Here is a 22,716-nt window from a genome sequence, read left to right as displayed (position 1 = left end):
ATTATTATTATTAATATAACACCAATTAATTTTTTATAGGCAATGAAAATCTGTTTAAAGATATTTCTCAACATGTAAATATTTTCAAACTAAAAACACGATACGTTTGTATAAAAAGCACCACTAAAACTATGCTCTACTCCTTTGCTTCTTCCATAAACGAAACCATTCCTTTTTTACTGACGCATTAAAAAAATAAAAATAAAAAAGAGCCAGGCGGATATCTATATTTAAATTTTAGATCGCTTTTTTTTTTCCTATCCCCCTTTTTTTCCAGCAAAGTTGAAAATAAACACAGGATTACCATACAACGCGTGAGTAAACAAGAATGAGACTATACAGAGCAATAGGGGGACTATCATCACTCACCTGTGTCTTTCTCCAAAAGTCAAGTTTCGCCTACAGACGCCACTCGGCTCCACCCCCTTTTACGAGTGGGGTTTGGCTTCACTGTTCACACTTGTCTCATTAGAAAGCACCAGCGTGACAACCTTATCCCCTTATTTTCCATAGCCTGACTCTCTTTCAATTTTCTCCACCATATTTTTATATTTTTTTTTCTCCTTTCAACTGTGTTCTCCATCAAAGGTCGTGGACCCTGTCGTTACCTACGAACCAATGGCAGCCACACGCGGACGCAGGTAATGTGTTATCCGGGGGAAAACGATCGACGGAGCGCGGTTGGACACGGCGAAGAAGAATGGGCGGCAACCACCACAAGGCGCATGCCGACGGTGGTCGCGTTAAAAGATCCCGCCCCCTCGCTTCGCAGGGCTCGTTAAGATCAGATCGAAGCCTCAGCTAGAAGTAAAACAACAGAGGAGACAGGGACTTGATATCACAGAGAGAAGACGCATTTCACAGAGAGCAGACGTATCCCCTTCTAGGCATCGTTAAAATCAACTGATAAAAAAATATCAAACATGCTGGTCCCACCTGATATGCTCTCGGCTCAATCTAAACTTCTTTATCAACTGAATAAGTTCTACGGCGAGCGGGTACAGGTGCGCAAAGCCAATATAGCCAAGGCCGTTAGAGAAGTATGTAAAGTGGTTCAAGATGTGCTGAAAGAGGTTGAAGTTCAGGAACCCAGATTCATTTCTTCACTGAATGATTGCAACGGACGCTACGATGGTTTCGATGTGATATCCCCAACAGAATTCGAAGTCGTACTTTACCTGAACCAGATGGGCGTGTTCAACTTCGTCGATGACGGATCTTTACCAGGATGTGCAGTACTGAAACTCAGCGATGGTAGAAAACGGTCCATGTCTCTTTGGGTCGAATTCATTACGGCTTCTGGATATTTGTCTGCTAGAAAGATACGGTCCCGTTTCCAAACATTGGTGGCTCAGGCCTGTGATAAATGCAGTTACAGAGACATTGTCAAGATGGTGGCCGACACGACGGAGGTGAAGCTGAGAATACGAGAGCGCTATGTGGTTCAAATCACGCCAGCCTTCAGATGTAGTGGTCTTTGGCCACGTTCAGCAGCACATTGGCCAATACCTCAAATTCCATGGCCAAACCCGAACTTAGTGGCGGAAGTCAAGACTGAAGGATTTGATCTTCTCTCCAAAGAGTGCATTACTCTGCAGGGCAAACAATCTTCAATGGAAGGTGATGCATGGGTGCTGAACTTCAGCGAGGCGGAAAACCGATTACTACAGGGTGGATGCCGCAGCAAATGTCTTAGCATTCTGAAAACGATGAGGGATCGGCACCTAGATCTTCCAGGAAATCCTGTAACCAGTTATCATATGAAAACCCTCGTTTTGTATGAATGTGAGAAGCATCCACGTGAAATAGAATGGGATGAAACATGTCTTGGTGATCGACTGAATGGCATTCTCCTGCAACTCATTTCATGCCTACAATGCCGTAGATGTCCACATTATTTTCTGCCACAACTGGATCTCTTTAAAGGAAAATCAGTGAGTTCTCTCGAAAACGCTGCAAAGCAATGCTGGCGATTAACGCGAGAGCTACTTACAAACCCAAGATCCTTCGAAAAATTGTGATGATGCAAACAGCATGCGACACTTAAGATCCCAAAGGAGGAGAAACAAAATTAAGCTCAGCAACGAAATTTATTTAAAGTGGGATTTAGTGCAATTTTTTAAAACTAAAAATCGATTATTACAATTTCAGGACAAAGTGTTTAGAAATGTGTTGAAAAGTTTTATTATTTCTGTTTTGAATTTCAATATTTATCTTATCAAATGAAAGTTTAGGGAGCCAGTATAATGTTTATTGTTTTAAGTTTTTATTGAAAATAACAATGATATGGAGTGTTGCGCAACTATCAATTTAGATTATATAATCGAAATCTACAATTCATAAAAAGTATAATCATATTAGATAACTGAAAAAAAATATAGAACATTTCCCAGTTTAGATACAGGACAATATAATATCTTGTGATGAATAACAACGATAAAAGTGATTTTATGTGTGTTTTGTACATTTGCTTTTAGTGAACATTGAACTGTTTTAATGTGCAAATTATAGAGAAACTATTGTGTAACTTTGATGCAATGATGATTTCTTAGATATTTAAATTTATATAACATGTACTCTGAATGTTTTGAAGTGATGCTCGTCATAAATGTATAGAGCTTTATGTGTACAGCTTGATTTGTACAGAAATACAGCCAGGTAGATATAATGCTTTTGTTATTCTTTTTATTCCTTTATTACATTAGAAATATATTTTAAAAATATAATATTTTTTAGTTTATAATGAAGAAAAAGCTTTTAACTTTTATTTATTAAATTTCATTTGAAAATTTAAGAGGAAATGGAAGAAACGTTAAAAAAATTACACATTTTTAAATGAGCTAATTAATGCATAAAAAAAGTATAAGAATAAGGATAAATTAAACAAGAAAGTACTTCACATTAACAAAACCAATTTAATAATAAATTTCAAGTTTTAAACATCGTGGCTTAAGTGAAACTGAGTTAAACTCAGTGAATTATAACAACTTCTATTATTTATAGATAAATATATAGTATTTTCATTGCTCTAAAAACATTATCAGTTTATTTTTATCATTCAAAACCGATATATATTTTATTATATTATAAAGTGATAAATTAGAAAATACTAAATCCACGTTTATATGTCAAAGTATGACGTTTTTCAAGATGTATAACTTCAAATTATAAAAAAATTAGTTAGGTTTCAAGGTAATTTCTAATCTTATTGCTGTAAAATGATACTCCGAATTAGAAAAATGCTACGTTATTGAAAGAGCAATTCACTTTCAATCAAATTATTATTATTTGAAGTCAGAAGGAAGTTAAAATATATAAAAGTATGTAACAAAAACAAATATCTACAAAATATATTTTAAAAACAACCTATAAAAAGTTTCTTTTCTAAAAGCATCAATAGTTGTAAAGAGCAGAGGGATTTAAAAAGAAATGAACGTAATGGTACTTCTTGCAATGTTTTGACTGAAACTTTACTTATATAATTTGGCAATTTTTTACTACATAAAATTATATTTTAATAATTAATCTTGCATCTTTAAATTATCTTTCAATTCAAATGAAAATAAAAAAATATTGGTTAAATTTTAACCGTAACTATAAAAAAATAATCAATTTGGCACATTTGAAGGTAAGAAGAGGAGAATGAGACATCAGTTACGTTTTAAAATAATTAAACGGATGTATTGTTTAATATTCAATACAGCATTTCGGATTTTTGTTTTTCGCATAAACAAGATTCTTGATGTGTCATTTTGTCAAAAGAAAATTGTATTTCGAAATCATCTTCATTTCGAGTGAAACTTTTATCCTTCAAATTGTTGGTAATTCTTAAAAAGGAAAGTAATTCTTTTTTACGAAATACAATCAATACCAAATAAAAGAAGAACTGTTGGAAACTAATAAAACTTGTTAGTAATGGGGGGAAAAAAGATGAAAATCATTACAAGGATATTTCTAAGAAATAATTAATCATGAAAGCTTCTTTGCATAATAACAATGAAGAATTAGTCATTATTAGAAAATCAAGTCAATGTGGCTCAGTTATTTTATAAACATTTAACAATTGAAGGAAAGAAACAAGGAAAGTTTTAAAAACCTCATATTCACGCAGACGACACGTGCTTTCATCATATTAGCACGAATCCCCAAATTTATAGTGAATTCAGGAAAATTTATAAATGTACAGTTTACTACTATGTCCAATTCAATGTATTAAAAATTTTCAGTTGTTCACAATATGAAGCAAGTTTTTTAGAAAGATGCAATATAATTTTGAAACAACGAATAAATTTTTGAATTTTAGTTAATGAGTTTTAATTAGTCTAAAAATCTAATTGTCTAAAAGTTTAAACTAAGTTTTAATTGGTCTCAATGGATTTTAATTTTTAAAAAATTCATTACTTAAATTTTAGTTATATTCTATGGATTTAAATTAAAAGAACACTTAATAAATTGATGTTCATCGACGTTCTTTTGATCAATTGGTGAGATCGAAATTTTTCGTATGGTAATCTGAGGATATAACTGTAAATAAGAAAAATAAAATTGAAATTGATGAAAAATTTAAAAATATCACTCCGATACAAAAATTACTAATTATTAAATCATATACAGACCCCATAAATAAATCTTCTCGAATTCAATCAAATGTATCATCAACTTATAAGATTATTAAAATGCATTCTTCATGGTTTTAGATTTTCTTTATACGAATTTCAAGCGCTTGATGATTTTTATATAAAGACTAACAAGAAACTTTAAAAGGCCCCATTTTGTAATATTTAATTCTTTTTTAACTACGAACAACCAGATATATGCTTTTCTCAATTCAGTATTTTTCATACTAGCATATAAGTTTTAAGAATTTTAAGAAGGTTTAAAATGCTTTTACGAAATTATTAGTAAAATTTTGCTTTGCTCTTGAAATAATAACTTTCTACCCTTCTTTACAACATTTGGAAATTGGATTAAGATAAATATTGCAGGAAAAATAATTATATTTACTTGTGTCATTGAGCTATGCTTATATTCGTTTTTTCAATGGGTTAAAATATATATATTCAATACACCCATTAAGTAAAAAATATAAATACAAATTATACATAAATTCTCTTATTTGGTTAAAAAAGTTTAGGAAATATTTCCGATGAAAGATGAAATAATTTCTGTAAAATTAAAATACGATATTAAATATTTTTTTATTGAAAAAATATATTAATGCAAAAAGTATAAGTTGGTTCAAAATTATTAATATTTTCTGGAGTTACTTTTAATTTTCAAAAGCTTCCATTAAATAATGATGGGTCACAAAACTGATAACATATACTAAGAAAAATACACACACAATTTAACAAATTACAATGTACTTTTGAACTAAAATTTCTAAAAATACTTCTGTTCTAAAGTCACAAAAGATTACACAGAAATTGGAATCCCATAAAGAAAATTTCCAATGACAATGGAAAATCACATCAAAGAAATTTAGATAATTATAGAAAAACGAGATACTAAAAGTGCCTAATATCTAATTTCCAAATATAATGAGCAATATACCTACGATAAAAATATAATTATAATAACCTTCATGTAGTTTCTAAATTTCGAAGTTTGATCGTTCATCAAATATATTACGAAAATCAATATATATGGGAAGATATATGTAAAATCTGCTATATTTGAAATAGTATATTTAATATTTTAAAAAATTATACTATCATTAACTGTATATTTAGGCTTTTAAATTATGAATCACACAGTACGAATTAAAGGCAATTTCATTTAATAAAACGAATGAATTGTAATTAGTGAATTGCAATGTTATAAAAAATGTCATGAAAATTTCAAAAAGATTAAAAAATTATCATACTTTATAGCCCCTATAGAAAATAATACTAAACATTTAACTAAGGTATTTAAAAATTTTATTACAGAAATAATTTAACCTAACTTTTTAACAGGAACACATAACCTAGGTTGAAACAGAAAATCGGGGGGGGGGGGGGGGAATAAAGGGAGTGGGGGAGTTGAGAGTGAGATCTCAGCACTCAGTTGATATGTTTCTGTTTAGCTAACGAGCATCGGGTCTAAGGTCGCAGTTCTGCACGCGACACAGGGCAAAAGGGAAGAACCCCCTAACCCTCCGGAGACACGACTGCTGCCGGGTAGTTCAAATGAAATAGTAAGCTCAATCAAGAGAAAAATAGAATTTCATGCGATGACAAATTTGATGAAAGAGAATTTAAGGACAGCAAGCAAAGCTGCAAAACCAGAAAATTGTATGAAAATAGAAATGGATCATCGCAATTAGAAAGACATATCAATTAAGTTATAAGAAATATTTTGGATCATCTATTGAAAATTATAATTAAAACTGATTGGCAGAGTTTTTGCAAGTAATTTTTGTTTCTACATTTATAGAAAGAATGTATAAATGAGCTGGCTAGATAAATGATAAAATTCCTAAAATCAATTACATCAATTAAAAGGGAAAAGCTGAGTAACTTTCCTTTATTCTCGGGTTTAATTTTTTCAAAAATATGCATTTTCATTGGTTCCCCACCCCCTTTCTTTCTAAATATATAACAATGCACTCTATGTCACAGAGCTAACTTTAATCTATTATACACAAAATAATTTTTTAAAATGTAATATCCACATTATCAAGGATAGAAAAATATATTTTTAAAAATTGTAATTATTATTTAAATGGCATTGCAATACTTTCAGGAGGGGGGGGGGGGATGAATGAAATGTTTAAATTGTAAAGTTTCTTATAGTCTACAACTAACTTCCAAAAAAATTCGTACGTTATCAAAAAGCTCTTAGCTATATTATTGCAAAGAGACTTATGAAGAGTCTCTATATGACAATATTTTTTTACATTTCTTAATTTTACTTATATTATTCATTGTAAACAAAAATTCAATCATCACTTCTCAAAATGATCTACCTTAAGTCATTCTTACTTTTCATTTGTAATAGAGACAAAGAGAAAAAAAGGTTTTAACTTAAAGGTGAATATCAGAATAATAACGGAACAATCATAAAATTTAAAAAATATTATGAACAAGGCATTCATTTTGAAAGGAATTACTAACAAATGTATTCATTGCAAATTTCAAGCTTTCAAATACTTCATACAAAAACAACATTTTAATCAAATTCAAATTCTGAACTAATCTGAATTACGTCATTGGGTGGCCAAAAGTTTAAGTGTACCACTTCCGTCATTAAACAAGTAATATGATCCTAAGCCTCGCACAACAGGAAGCGAAAAAGGACACAAAATAAAAGCAAAACAAATGCAAACGGGTAAAAAAAAAGTTAGAAGACAAGTTAACAAGTCGCCGGGGGAAAACTTTAAAGCCGTAGATAAGCGGTCAAAAGTTTCGAGTGACAGCTGTAATACCCCAAGAGACCTTGTTAAAGGGAATTAAGGAGAAAAAAAGGGAAAAGAATGCTAAACAAATGCAATTATAAAAAGAACGTTGAATATTTTCCATGAATATATTCGAGTCCGCTTATAAGAAAAGACTGGATTTTGTGATATTTTAAAATTAATTAGAAGACAATACCTTTATTGCACTCTTCAAATCAAATTTCAAGATACAAAACATAACAGAAAAATGATTTGGTACTTTTTCACTACTGTCCAATTATTATAAATTATTCTGCCTGAATTCGGAAATATATACCATAGCTCCAAAAGAAACATCTTTTATGAATTTTAATATTTAAATCTGTAAATTCATAGGAAACGAATAATCAAAAGGGGAGGTACTTGGTGCTTTTTAGATAGCCCTGTTTAATTTTAATTATTTAATTGCATTTATAAAAGTTAATCCTAAAATGAATCTAAAATTCCTAAAATTTTTACTGTAGTTATCAAAGAAATTCGTATAACATTTGAATATATATATATATATTTCTACTTAAGTTCTCGGGCATAATTAATATAAAAGTGATTAAATATAATAATTATAACAAAATAACTTATTCAAAAAATTTATATTTGAAATAAAACTCAAATAATTGTACAATTACGATTCGTTTTTTTTTTTTTTTTTTTTTTTTTTTCTTCCCCTTTCTAAAAAACATATTTGCAAACATAGTAAAATGCTTAAAGAAAACAAAATTCGTAAAAATAAAGACATTCTCCACTCCAAAATTATTTGAAAATTTTGTTACTTTTTTAAGTAAATTTTTATCTATTCCATAGCAAATAATTGCGGATTAAAAAAAAAGATTAACTGACATGAACTGAAGAATACAAAAGTATTTTTAGGGATAAAAGTAACCGAAAATACATAATCGTTTAATTAAAGAACAATATTCATTTCCCTAAAAAAATAATCAGTTTTTTTTATCTTATTAGGTTTTACTAATTTTACTCAATTATTAATAAAGAAATTGAAAATGAATTTAAAATATCAACACATATTTACATCTTACAAATGTTTGAATTATTCTAATATACATGAAAGTGATACACCTCTCCCCACACAAGAAAAGAAAATTAAGCAGCTAATGCCGTTAGCAAATTTTCAAGAATCAATGTACATCTTTTTTTTTATTTTAAAGCAGTTAATTTAAAATGTAAAAACAAATAAGAATTATTATTGATAATGAATGAACTCCCTAAATAGATGATGAACAATTATCTACTATTTTTATTCAACTGTATTCATCTTTTAGAAAAAAATATTTATCATCTTATATTCTTCCTTAGTAATTTGGTAGTTTTTGAAAACCTAAGAACAAACATTGAAAACAAGATTGATGAATTTTTTTAGCAATTTTAACCTTGCCTCACAAGTTCACTCCCACTAGATTCTTTCAAATTTCGATATTATTTCGATATTTATAAATCCTTCACTAAGAAGCCGTGAACCCATACTCCATATAAAAGAAACTAAACCTGTCAGTTACAGGAATCGAAATTTTTTAAAATTCCATTGGTCAGTGACTTATAGCAGGATCAGCAATAAAGATGCAAAAAGTCGGTTATCTTTACAAAATTGATGAAAAGGAATTTCTTCTGAATAATGGAACTTTTTCTAGTTAAACATTTATTTAAACATTTATTGTTTTCAATATATTCTCTTTAAATACCTTCTATGTACTTCTCGTCATTATAAAATGCAATAATAAAGACTAAATAGCTGACAGAACGTAACGAATAATTCGTTCTAACATAAAACTTATACAGTAACTTGCCGCAAAGAATAAAATAATTAACATGGAAGTTTCTATACCAAATTCAGATTCTAACCAATTCTAAATTCTAACCAAAGATTTTTAAAAACTCCTCATACGGCAAGAACCTCATACAATGGGAAACCTCTTTAGTAAATATCGTAAGTCCGCAATGATAACAAAATTCGAATAATTTAAATGGAGATGGTGGTGTCTTGTTGATAATTTTTATAGTATATTTGAAAGTGATTTGCTTAAAACCATATGATTAAAAACATTTTTTTAATTGCAAATTCAATTTATAAGAAGTAATTCAATCAGAATCCAAAAACAAAAGTCGCGCCAAACAAACAAAAAAAATTTTGAAACATAATTTGAATTTCAGTATTTCTTTATAAATATTTCCAAAAGAAAAATGATTGCAATAAATTATAATTTTAATATATATCTGTGTCAACAAAATTATCTCAAATATAGCGTAAAATAACACGTCTACCCAATCTATTTTTTTTTTGTTACATTTTGTAATATGCTCTCTAATAAAAAAAATGATTTCTCAATGAGAGTTATGGCAATAAAAGTATTGTAATTATCATTATGTATTTTCTATTAATAAAAAGCTGTATTTTTAAAAAATATTCTGCATTTTATTAATATTTACCGAAATTATAAGCATAGTAATTTTAAATATTACTATGAAATCGTGTTACAAAGTAGATTTACATAACTAAATCGTAAGGCTAAAATAAATAATTAATAGAACTTTGAATTAAGTACAATAATGCGCCGTTTTGGATTGGTTAGGCGGTTGCTTGTACTATATACTGAAAGGATTTTTCTTATAAAAAGAAAACGGGTTATACTTGGACAAAATCTCCTAATTATCCAGAATACAGCAAAGGGCGAATAATTTTAAGATTCGATAGCAATATTTCAAATAAAATAAGAAAAAAAAATTATAAAAAATTGAATTCCTTTTTAAAAAAATGATAGTCCTATTAATTCAGACCTTGTAAAATAAGCAAATAAAAAGAGCATTTTTTTCCCCTCAAAAAAAGCCTAACATTCCATTTGTATTTTTTCAAATAATTTCTGCATACGTATTAAATAAAGATTTTACCTGGTTTCTTTTAGAGTTTAACATTAGATTACATTAAAATTTTATTCCAAAAGTCTAAAAGTAGAAAAATTTATGCAACAATATTCCATTTCAGTGCTGTCTGTAGTATATTTTCTTTAAAAAAAATGATAATTTTGAAATTCTTTTAGTAAGAAATTATTAACACTCGAATGAAATAAGTTAATACGAATCGTAAATTAATGCGATAAGTATACATGATAGAGAAGTGAAGAATTTTATACATAATTGAGATGTGTATTTGCCTTTTTAAGGGACTAAAATCATATTTCACTATGCAAGTCAAACATAAAGGTTAACTGGAAAAAAGGAAATTCCCCCCCCCCCAAAAAAAAAAAATTATTTGAAAAACTGCAAATGTATTATATTAAAGGTAGAAAAACACAAATCATTCATATTCTTTCAAATTTTAAAGGAAATCAGCTTAGGATTTTACATGATTTTATAACTCCAGACAAAAAAAAATTACATTGCTAATTAATTATAACATTTATTTATATGGAATTATAACATTTAAACAACAAAAAAATAATAAATGATACCGAATTAATAAAATCTTGTCCAAAATGACAGTTCCAGCAAAAAGTTTCAGCTCTTAACTTTGCTTTGTAATTACAGAAATAGATAAACGGGAAATGAAAATCTCTTCAAGATAAAGACCTTTTTAAAAAGAGGCAGACAAATTTAAAAACATAACCCGAAGTATTTATCAAAGCACATCGAAAGAGACCCTTAAAAAAGTGTAGTGTGTGTTAAAAAGGAAATAAAAATTATCAGAACGGGAGATAGGGGAAGTAGGAAGTAGATAACTTAGGCGCCAAGTTCTGCAACTAGTGGTGTTAACTTCGTTAGGGATTTCTACCTCTGACACTAAACAGACTCCCCAAATAATGCCACTCTCTTTCTCATCTGAGGCTGACCAGATAAGAAAGAACTCCAATTTCCGGCCCGGTACTTAAAGGGAATTTAAATCAGCGGCAAAATGTACAAAGAGACAGCTTTTCGGTTTCTCCAACTCTTAATTTCTTTTTTTATCTGACAGCACTTTTTTTTCATATCCCAACTCTTAGATGTAAGAAAAGGAAGTACAATTAATTTAAAGATCTAGAGGATAAAAAGAATAATTTCTAGAGAAAAATGACGTGTTTTCAATTGAGAAAAGACGGGTTGTAATAAAAGATACAGCAAAGAAAATAAGTTGAATTTTTAGTTAAGTCAACAACAATATTTCAGTTTATGGGAATTTTTCTAAGAAAAATACTATGGTGAAAAGCCTAAAATTTTTTAAATAATAATAATGAACTTTTTAATTCGGGTTTAAATGATGGAGCTAAAGCCAACAAGATTTCACTCTTTACTTCAAAACAGAGATAATTCACATAGATATTAATTCTATCTTTTAGAATTATTCTAGTTTTAAGAAATAAAAGACCAGTGTGAAGAGTTATGTTTTCTTTTATAAAAATGATCGAAAATGAATTTTTAATTATTAATATTTATAGCGTCAAAACATTTAAAGACTTAAAAAATAAATCTGGCGATGAAGTTATTGGTAAAAATAGGAATTATTTTTAAATTGTTAATTAAAGCATGAAATAATTCGTGGCTCAGAAGAAATCCATGGTACAAAGATTCTTGATTAATTAAATATACAAACAGATTGATAAACAACTGTTGAATATATTTAGTTCTTTTAGTCAGGTATTTTACTCTAAAAGACAACCTTTATTACTAAAAATATTTTTTATCATATATCAGGTACACAAAATTTTAATAAAATATATTTGATTGCTTATGTTTCCATTAATAAAATTGCAATAGGCGAAATCCAGCATTTTTAAAATCAAGAACGTAAAATATATGTATGCAAAATAGGAACAATGACCATTAAAAAACATTGATTAAATATCTTTAATCCTCTAATCGAAGCATTTTTTTTTCTGTCCACATTAAAATATTTCATGTGACTAAAATAATTGACATTAATAGAAGTCAAGTGGTACACATTTTTATATTTCCATATTGTTTATCATTGTGTACACATCGAAAATATAAACTATAGTTAATATTCTTAAAATTATTTAAATAACGCCCTTTGTAATTCTTTGCATTGTGATATATCTTTGTATAAGGATAAAATTAAATATTATATTAATAAAGAACATACCAAACTTTTAAACTTTTACACTAAAAAAAATTCAAACCTAGCTTTAACATGAAATATTTGCTTAAAACTATAAAAAAATATTTATCAAAAAATTTAACATTGTAACAATCATTTCCCGCATTGCAATACTGTCACGAAAATTTTGCCACGACTTCGACCCCAAAAGCAAACATTTTAAAAAAAGATTTTAAAGGTAATTAACTTGATTATTTATTTGATTCACATTTACATCAAAAGTATTTTTTTCAGTTACCATTCGATTATCGATCACTGAATAATAATATTATTTATTTAGTCTATTTTAGATATGGTTAGAAAAATTTTAATAAATCAGTTAACGTTTCTTTTTTATTTTTATTTTCCCTGTATTCCTTTCATTTACATATCCTTTGGGGAACTAAAAAATCGCGCAATGTTAGGTAAATGCAGTATTAAATTTATAAATCTGTGAAACTAGATATTTATATATGACCTTATGTATGTGAATGTTTAAAATTAGGTTCAACAAACTATTTATCCCAGAATATCTAGATAATTTTAAAAACACATACAGTCTCCCATGATATAAGAGAAATCAAGCTACAAATACCAAGATAGTAGTGATAAAACGCACAAATTTTTAAAAAATTCGGTCAGTTCGAATTATTAAAAATACCTGTAAAATATGGTCTAAGGAAATCAAAGCTTGACTGCAAGCATAACAATATATACTTACAAACATCAAATTTTTCTAAGAAATATGCATTTTTGCTTATTAAATGTCCTATAAAAATTAATGAAAAACAACAATAGGAATAGGTAATACAATTATTTTCTGTTGCATTATTTTATTTGCCTACGAAATTCCTTTAGAAACTAAACAAGAACTGATAAAAATCAAGACATAACGGCTTCGAAAATATTAGGAGATTTAAAAATTGACAAAAAAAGTTTCGAAGTTGAAAATGGATTAAAAAAACATTTTTTTTATGTGACTTTTAATCCATTCTAAATAAAATTAACTATGTTTAAAAAATTTGACTGGTTATTTAAAAAAAAATCAAATGCAAAAAAGCAGAGAAACAGACAGTAATAAGAATGTTCCGATAACAGAAGAAGTTCTGATAAATTTATCAATAAAATTGTCGTTTGTTGCTTTTTCTTGTAACCATTACAATGTAGTGACGTTCGCATTTACATTGCAAAATTATATTATTTACGAGTAAATCTTAAAGGAATACTACGTAAATAAAGGAAACAATAAATTATGTTCAAATACTTTTCAAGTTTCAGAATAAAAGAAATAAATCAAATTTGAAGTGGAGTTAAATCGGTAAAACAATCCCATACAATTGTTTACAGTGTTATAAAGAATTTTAAGCAAAAATAAATAAATAAAATAAGAGGGGGGAAAAAAAGAGGTTTGCCCGCAAAACTCAGTCAGATCTGAGATTTCGTTCGAAAATTTAGGCAGAAATCATGTTTGAGAATCAAAAGAATGTTTACATCCTTCAATAAAAAACACTTTTCAGCGTTCCTCTAATCATCTGACTTGCATGGGAATTCTAATAGAAACTTTTATGAAAACGAAGAACAGAAAGTGCAGAACTGCCTCTGAAATATCAGTGACACTTTACAAAAATAATCGCATTTTTATTAGGATCACGCCCATTTGAGAATGAAAGTAAACTTAAAATCCTTGCTTTAGAAGGCGAATAAAATTGCGGAGAAAGGGGAAATGAAGAATTTTATCCTTAGATGGAACATGGAAATGTGGTGTTAAAAGTATCCTTGTGAGAGGGTAAATTTCAACACAAGAGCAAAGTAATTGGGTCATTACTAACAGAGAATAGATAATTCTCTTATTAAGTACTTGAACATCACGAATCACGGATTAAAATCGTGAATTCTCGAGGCTGAAGTACAAAAACAAGACGTACAAAGAAAAAGTAAGATGAGAAAAGAGCTATCCAAAAGGATGGAGGCGGAGAATAATTAGAAACTGGCGAATTCTATGTCCAAACTATTTAAAGGTGCTTTAGAATGCTCAAAGATACTCTGCCATTGCTAAATTATCAAAATATTATAATATTACTAATTTTTAACATCATAATAAAAATATTTGGATTTTTTTTAACATCCAATTGACTTTTTGAAAACAAACAAATTATTACATATTCAAAATAATAAGTATAATTTTGTTAAAAGTAGAATGCATTTATAATTTAAAAAATGAAATCTAAAATATTATATTAACGGACAGGATTATTTCATTAAATTTTGAAGTGTCCGAATAATTTCAAAAACAATTATTCATTACTTTTTCGTATACGAAGTACAGAGAATTTAAGATTTTTGATAAATCTTCGCGCTACAGAGCTCCCAGAATTTGAAAAACACTTTTTTTTTAAAAAAAATCTTTGCCTGTGACAAAGATAACTCAAAAACGCATTGAACTAGAAGAGAAAAAATGTGGTATAGTCCTTACACCAAATTTGTATATTTCTACCAAATCTTGAGCAAAATTCGTTCAAAAGAAATCAGTTTTCGGCTATTCGAATATAAGTTAACATGATAACTACAATATGAAGAGAGCTAGATGGATAAAATTTGCTCAAATTTAAAATCTATAGTGTGGACACCTATCAAATTTTGAGTCAAATCAAACAGAAGGTTGATACCCTATCGGTCTGCATTTTCAAAAACATGTAAGCAAAATAGCTTAAAAACGCAAAGACTCAAATTTGGTATGTGAATTTGTAACTACCTGTGTAATTCTGTGTCAAATTACTGTTTCAATCAATTGTTGTAAAAAACGCATCTAAAATCCAAATTTGATTTTCGTATACTCTTAACCTAATGTCTGAAATTGATCGCCAAAAATCAGACCATAGATTCAGTAAAAGTGCTAAATTCCCGTATTGTCCTACAAGGCGTTCTCTGGTATAATATCTTTATTAGAAAGTATGCTTGAAAGTTTTAAGGAGACCTCTTCCGCAGATTTTTGTAATGTGAAAGCCTGCACTGGACTTATCAATTCTATTGTCTAAAAGACAGACAGACAAAGACAGATACAGAGAAAAAAGCAAGCAGATATTCATCTTTTATTATTTCCTTCATTCGCAGTGAAACCGAAATTATGTGTCTCTAACTTCTGTCAAAAATATGCGATACTATTTTTGTCTTGTTTAGATTTTAGAGGACAATCACAATAAAAAAAATGATCAAATTTCTCCGCCATTTCATAGAAAAGGAAAGACTAATCGAACTACAGAAATAATTTTGTTGATAACATATTGAAATATGTTACGGAATTTATTCTGATAAATGTCCAGCAATAAATTGTATGGCAATCGAGATTCGCAATTGATAAAGATGAAAAATACTCTGTTCAGATAACTGGCAAAATCATATGTTCATATGTGTGACAAAATAAATTCATTCATTCATTATTAGTTTCTTAAATGGATCCAATTCAATATTAATTTCCTAAATTGATACAACTCTATAATGGGCTTCTTTAAATACATGGAATGAATTAATAATTACCTGCATTACATTCAACAAAAATATGGAACTTTTTTTTTAACTTTCACATATATGAAGTAAAGAGAAAATACTGCAATCGTCAAGAAATTCGAACTCGAGATTTTGTGAAATTTTCACGTTTCCAATCTCCCAGTGATAATTAAACACATTTTTAGGATTATGTTTATCTGTTTGTGAACACACGATAGCTAAAAAATGCTTTGAGCCTTACCGATAGAATTTGATTTACCGACTTTAGACTAAATCTGTCAATATCTATCAGTCTATCTCTAGCTGGCTGTTCGAGTACTCGATCATTTCAAAATGTAAAGAGCTAAATAGATGAAATTTCATACACAAGTTTAACGTCTAAAATATAGATTCTTATCAATTCAAAAGGGTTGACTGTATGTCAGTTTATACTTTCACATGCTAATAATAAACGAAGCATAAACGAAGTGATTCAAAATTATTTAAATCAGTGAAAGTCAATAGGTGATCTTGTGCCTACAACTTCAATTCCGTGTCAAATTTCGGTTTCAATTGGTTGGGAAAAAAGCTTTCAAAATACATATTCGCGGAATTCAGTAGAGTCAGTAAAAATGCTAAATTCACGTCCAGGATCTCTATTTTTAACTATTTTTTTTTCAATGCATTGCAAGGTATTCGCAGCATTACCCAAGGATGACAATTTTATACGAAAAGAAAGATTCGGAAATACCACTTCCGCAGATTTTAAAAGAGCTCACATTTTGTTTCGAATAAAATGCTATTTTTAGACTGATTAATTCTCCCCCCTCCCTTTACAAAGGATGGGTGCTACTATCAATATGTACCTTAGTATATCGGCAATTTCTCTCCATTGTTTTATTTTGCATATAAGTATTCGATAAATTGAAACATTGATGATTTCAAGTATCCTGCTATGCTGAGAATAATGAAAACTTTTATGATAATGTTCAGCAAATAATATATTTCTATTTCAATTTATATGAATACATTATTTTAGAAACAAAATAATTTGTTTTCGATTAAAACCACTCAAGGGCCTACACTGAAAATGTTTGAAGATATAGCATATTTTTAGCTAATAAAGAGAATGGGATATATGCATGATCGTGAGAATCTTTTCAATTGTTAAGTAACATTCAGGAGATCTTCCGAAGTAATCTCCTTTAGACTATTACATTTTTTTTTTTTTTTTTTTTTTTTTTTTTTTTTTTAGAAAGCAATTTAAAGGCGAAAGAACGCATCATGATATCGAGTCAAAATGGGAGCAAACATGCAAAAAGAAAACTGAAACTAGATAACAGTTATCTGTAACAGTGTCTTTTGTAAAAAGTTGTCGAGTAATGTGTCTTTTGCAATTTCCTTTAATTTATCTCTTCACATTTTCAAGAAATGTTTGCATTTTACAGTAAAACACATTTTTTATTAATTGCTTAACCAAATGTAAACTACTAAAAGAAGAATAAATTTTACTATTTTACTTTCTTCTAATATAACAATCCTTCTCTCGTTTCCTAAAGTAAATATAATGCATTGAATTAATTTTGAAATAAGAATAGGATGTTTTTTTAAACCCACTCATAGTATAGCGCCTATTGTAGAAAAATACAAATTTTATTTTTAAAAAAATATTTATTTTATCTTTTGTTTAAAAGCTCGAAGAATGATTCATTTTATTATCATTACGATATTTAAATTAAATTAAATTTAAAGATTATTAAGATTATAAATATTATTAAATTTAAAGAAAATTTGAAGATAAAAAAAAAGGCAGTAAAGGGGAACGAATTCATGAAATAATTTTAAAGCCTTCTTATGAAGAACTTATATGCTGGCTTTCGAACTTAGTGACAACTATTACCATTTCCTTTTTAAATTTTGTTTTAAAACGTCTTTTAATATCAAATTCTCGATCTATTTTCTCCATACTTTAGAAATATAACATTTTGTTTTAACGTGTTGACTGCCGTGTCACTCACATTCGCGTGACAGCAAAGTTTTCCGTCAATGTTGAACTATGTGAGTAGAATAAGTCTATATTTAGTTTATATCTCCTTGTTTTAAAACGTTGCTCAACATGTGAATCGCCTATGATTCATACATACTCTCTAATTAAATATTTTCTTCTCTACTACAATTAAAAGAGAGTAAATGGGTAAATATCTTACTAGATAGTGGTCCAAATCACAAGTCTCAATCATGCCAGCGAACGCGTTAAAAATTTATTACAAAAAAGAATTTTGCGTCAAATAATTAATATGCTGCATTTTTAAAATATCTCTTCCAGATAGGAAAAGCAATTATTTGACATCGTAGCTTAATTACTTTTTTTATTCTTTCAAATCTTCTCTTCATTCATTTAAAATAAACTCTCCTGTTCAAAAATGAAGAGAAGAGAACTACTTTACTGTACTCATTTTTATATGTAGAAAATAATCCAGCACAAAATAATGATTAAAAAAAAACTGCGGCGTCCAATTCATTATGCGGATTTCATCCCGATGGAGAGTCCTCCATCGGGATGAAAAGTGATCATCCACTCCTCCACCCTCCCTATTATACAATCTCCCATCATCGTTCTGTTGTTGCACAACATCCTCATTAAACGGAAACCTTTTGCAGAGTGGAGCAGCCCTCGGACACTTTTCTCACTCCCGGGATCTGGAGGGGCAGCCAAGTGCGACTAATGATATACCTACCCCCTTCTCTTTCTCTCTCTTTCGTTCTATGCCCCCCCCCCCTGCTGCCCCTCTCGTAAACCGATTACATACGGTCTTTTCTCGCGCATCTTCTGACTCAGATATTCTGGCGGGTGGGAAGCTGTCCAGCCGTGAAATGGAAGCGACCGCTGCTGCTGCTACAAATCGGGCTTCCTATCCCTCCCCCTCCTCACCCGGTAGTATTAGGGTATCCAAAAGTATAACACTCATTTCCATCTTTTTGGAAGATGCATGATGTGCTCAACTCACTAAGTTCATTGGACCTGAAGATATATTGTGGAATTATTCTTCGTTGAATTAAAAGAGGGAAATGATGTTGTTCACTTGACAACAGCTAAAATAGTTTAAAAAATTTATAATTGCTTTTAAAGTGGCAGATTACGAACTCAAACAGAAAATAGGCAGTATCCAGATATCAAATAGAGGAAGTATTTTTATTGGATTCTATGATACTAATGCGCTAAAAAGGGTAGAAAACCATCTTCATTGCAAACATTTAATTCAAGATTTTTCAAGCAAATTAATTTTAACAAATGTTTTTATTTGTCATTAACTAAATCTTTATCTTTCGCCATACATATATATTTAAGACAGCGAAAAGTATTTTGTTCAGAAATGGGCTTACGAAATGAAATGTTAGAAATTCCAGTTATAAAGGATAAACAGTAAATAATACAGATAAAGAGGGAAAGAGTATTTTGGAAAGAAGATAAATCTTATTATCCTCTTATAATTTAAGAGGAGAGCTATAATTGTCTGCGAATTATGATTTAGTTTCTTTTATTCTGCAAACTTCCGGCTGTAAAAACATACGAAGTACTTGTGTTTTAAATTGTTTTTAAATCAAAATCTCAAATTCAAATAATTGATCAACCAAGAAACAAGATAGTGTCATCAAATAATAATTGGTCTTAAAATGATTTCAAATATTCTCTAGATTTGAATAATTAGAGATTAAAAATCGTGCAATAAAATTTATTGTATGTTTCTATATGTAATTTTAAAATTATTTCAATCGTATAAACTTTTCTTACTAACTATACACTCGGCATTAATTTATGAATTGAAATAAAAACAATCATTATTTTTGGTTGAATCCAACTTTGGTGAGATAAAATAGAAGAAAAAGGTGGAGGACAAGATTAATTTTTTAATGTAGAATAGTGGCTTTCAAATATCTGTAAACAGAGATTTGCTAAAATGCTACAATTATAACGACTTTAATGGCATACATTACATCTGGCATACAAGAATTGCTTCCTCTAAAATTATTTTTAATAAATTTATAGCATAAATTTTCAAATTCAATTTTAATAGAAGACACTAGATCGTTCAATATTAAAATCATGCCAATGAATTTTCCTATTCAATCTTTATACGACGCTGAGATACTATTTGCTATTAAAATCACAGCGTCACCGAAGACAAATGTCCATGATTATAAAATATATGGGGGACCTTAAGAATGACAACAAATTATGGATATACATTTATTTTGATACCTTTTGGCCCCCAAATTTTTAATATATATATATATATATATATATATATATATATATATATATCCTGCTGCTACAAATTTACTGCTGTGTATATTATATTATATATATATATATATATATATACAGCAGTAAATTTAATCAATTTTTGATTCATATAAAGGTACTTTAACAGAAAAAGTGTATGACAGTTAAAAAGCGCGAAATTCAATGGGATATATTTTAACGAACAGAAAAAAATTTCATTTACCATGTGCGTGCTCCACCTAATTAATCCATTATTTTATATTCTTTATACTGTTATATTTTTAAATCTAAGAATGTGGGAATGAAATTGGCAATCATTTTTTATTTTTTTTTATTTTGGAGTTTCATTATACGAAACAATGCATCCCTTAATTTCGCTTTCATAATCAAATTTAATTGGAAAACATATTTTGGAGGTTGGAAATGTGTAACACTAGAGCGCAGTTGCTTTATTTAAAATTTTAACTAATTAAAAATTAAAAACCAAATTTTGATGTTTTTCTGCGATAAATTCCAAAAATATTTCACTACAAAACCGTTTTTCACCCCGTTTAGAAACTAAAATCTTTTTTAAGAAATCGAATTAGTGCTGTACAATGCTATATCCAATATTTTCTTCATTTTTAAAACTATTTTTAAAAATATTTTACACGAATACTCTCGCAAAATTGTTGTAATGCAATTCATAATGTTTTCGTTGTTTTACAAATATTTCATTCAGAGTTTTCCCCCCTTCCATTGTTGATAATCAAAATGTAAAAAATGTGCATTTTATTTTAATATCAAATAGGTTTCTTTTTAAAACATGGTTTAGATTTTTTTTTTTTAAATTTGTAATGATTACAGATTTGTTTTAAATTCAAAAGTAAGCAACTACAAAAACTTTTTAGAATCCAGACATTACGAAACACTAGTTATAAAACTGAATGTAAAAAAAATATATGTAACCGATTTTTTTCAGCTTGAAGTTTTTTATTTTTCTTTCTTATTGTATTCGGCTTTCAGATTTCTTTTACTGAATTAATAAAAAAATCATCTCAAATATTAAAAAATGATGAAATATATTCGATATTCGCCAATTACATAAGAAACTCCGGTTCCGAATATTTTCACTTGTTATTATATATTTTAAAAGTCGTCTTTAGCAATCAGCTAACTCGACGTGAATATTGGTAATGTTTAACTTATACATACTCTCTTTAGCTTATTCTTATATATAATTTAATGTTCATGATTTCGTAAAATAAAATATTCATAAACATCAAATTGTGATAGATATTAAAGACACATCACTTTAATAGATTTGTACTTTTTTGTTCACTGCGTACACAAAAATTTTTAATAGAATCGAGACCCATGAAATCATATAGTGCTATTAAAACATTAACTGTCCTATTCTTCTGACCTTCTAAATTCCCCAATTATATAACTTTACCTTATTATTCCTCATGTAAACTACAAGATATAAAATAGATTTTTTTTTCATTTGTTTTTAATAATAAAAGAAAACATTGATAGAATACTGATACTGAAAATACTGATAGAAAAAAATAAATACTAATAGCTTAAATTTCAGTGAAACAACAATTGCTCAGTTGCAAGAATGAAAAATTAATATCGTTAATAAGCTGCCGACAGATAAACACATTTATTCGTCTTTTATTATTAGTAAAGACCAGCGTGCATCGACTCAGAAAATAAAAATTTAGCAGAAATGTAATCGTTTTCCAAGCTAAGTAATCTCAATATCAGGTCAATACCCATACACCTATTATATCCAGATGTAAAGAATTTCGAGTACGAGAATTCCGTGATCCATCCCTAAAATCGGCAAATCCTTTTCCAATTTAGAATAAACTTGAGGGAAATAGGAAAAATATTTCATACTCAGTGCAACAAATTATTACAAATAACATATTTATAAAAATTTGAAATTTCAAATTGTCGTCAAATGCGACTAATCTTACAATAATGAAAAAGAACATAATTCTGAACTTAACAATCTGTAACAAAACTGTGTCCAGCATTTTAAAGCTTTATTTTAATATGTGTATACTTGCAAATCCAATAATTATTGTTCAGATGCCAGAAAAGTGGAAGTTTGATTGGTTAAAATTAGAATGGAGAAATCCATCGTGCTCTCTCGAGAACGTCGATATTAACTAGAACTTTACTTTTCAAAAATTTTCAGAGTACTGTGGGAAATATGCCCAATTCAATAATCAACTCTTCGGAATTCAAATAAAAAATATTTCATTCTTGGCTATAAATAAAGAATGCTTTACATGCATATGCGATTATTTTTTATTTTTTAGTTTTCTTGTTTATTTATATGAAATATTATTCTTAACTTGCAAATGTTTTAAATATGCAAATGTTTATTTTAAAAAATCAGTTAGATCGACACTATAGGTCAACACCATTTTGGTGTCGAGTTTTTTTAAACTGATTTTA

General features: G+C 28.4%; 2 protein-coding genes across 5 annotated transcripts in view; one reads left to right on the top strand and one right to left on the bottom strand.

Moving 5' to 3' along the window:
* Positions 1–22,716, bottom strand: part of LOC129963357 (neurobeachin-like) — a 235,459-nt gene that overhangs the window by 55,266 nt on the left and 157,477 nt on the right. The window lies entirely within an intron of this gene.
* LOC129963358 (protein mab-21) lies at positions 408–2,668 on the top strand. Its single transcript, XM_056077690.1, has one exon. It carries the CDS (start codon positions 924–926, stop codon positions 2,019–2,021), a length of 1,098 nt encoding a protein of 365 aa, XP_055933665.1. The 5' UTR covers positions 408–923; the 3' UTR covers positions 2,022–2,668.

This window comes from Argiope bruennichi, chromosome 3 (assembly GCF_947563725.1).
Source record: "Argiope bruennichi chromosome 3, qqArgBrue1.1, whole genome shotgun sequence".
Classification (NCBI taxonomy): Eukaryota; Metazoa; Arthropoda; class Arachnida; order Araneae; family Araneidae; genus Argiope; species Argiope bruennichi.
The sequence above is the reverse complement of the archived record's forward strand: the minus strand, read 5'-3'. Positions and strand labels throughout refer to the sequence as shown.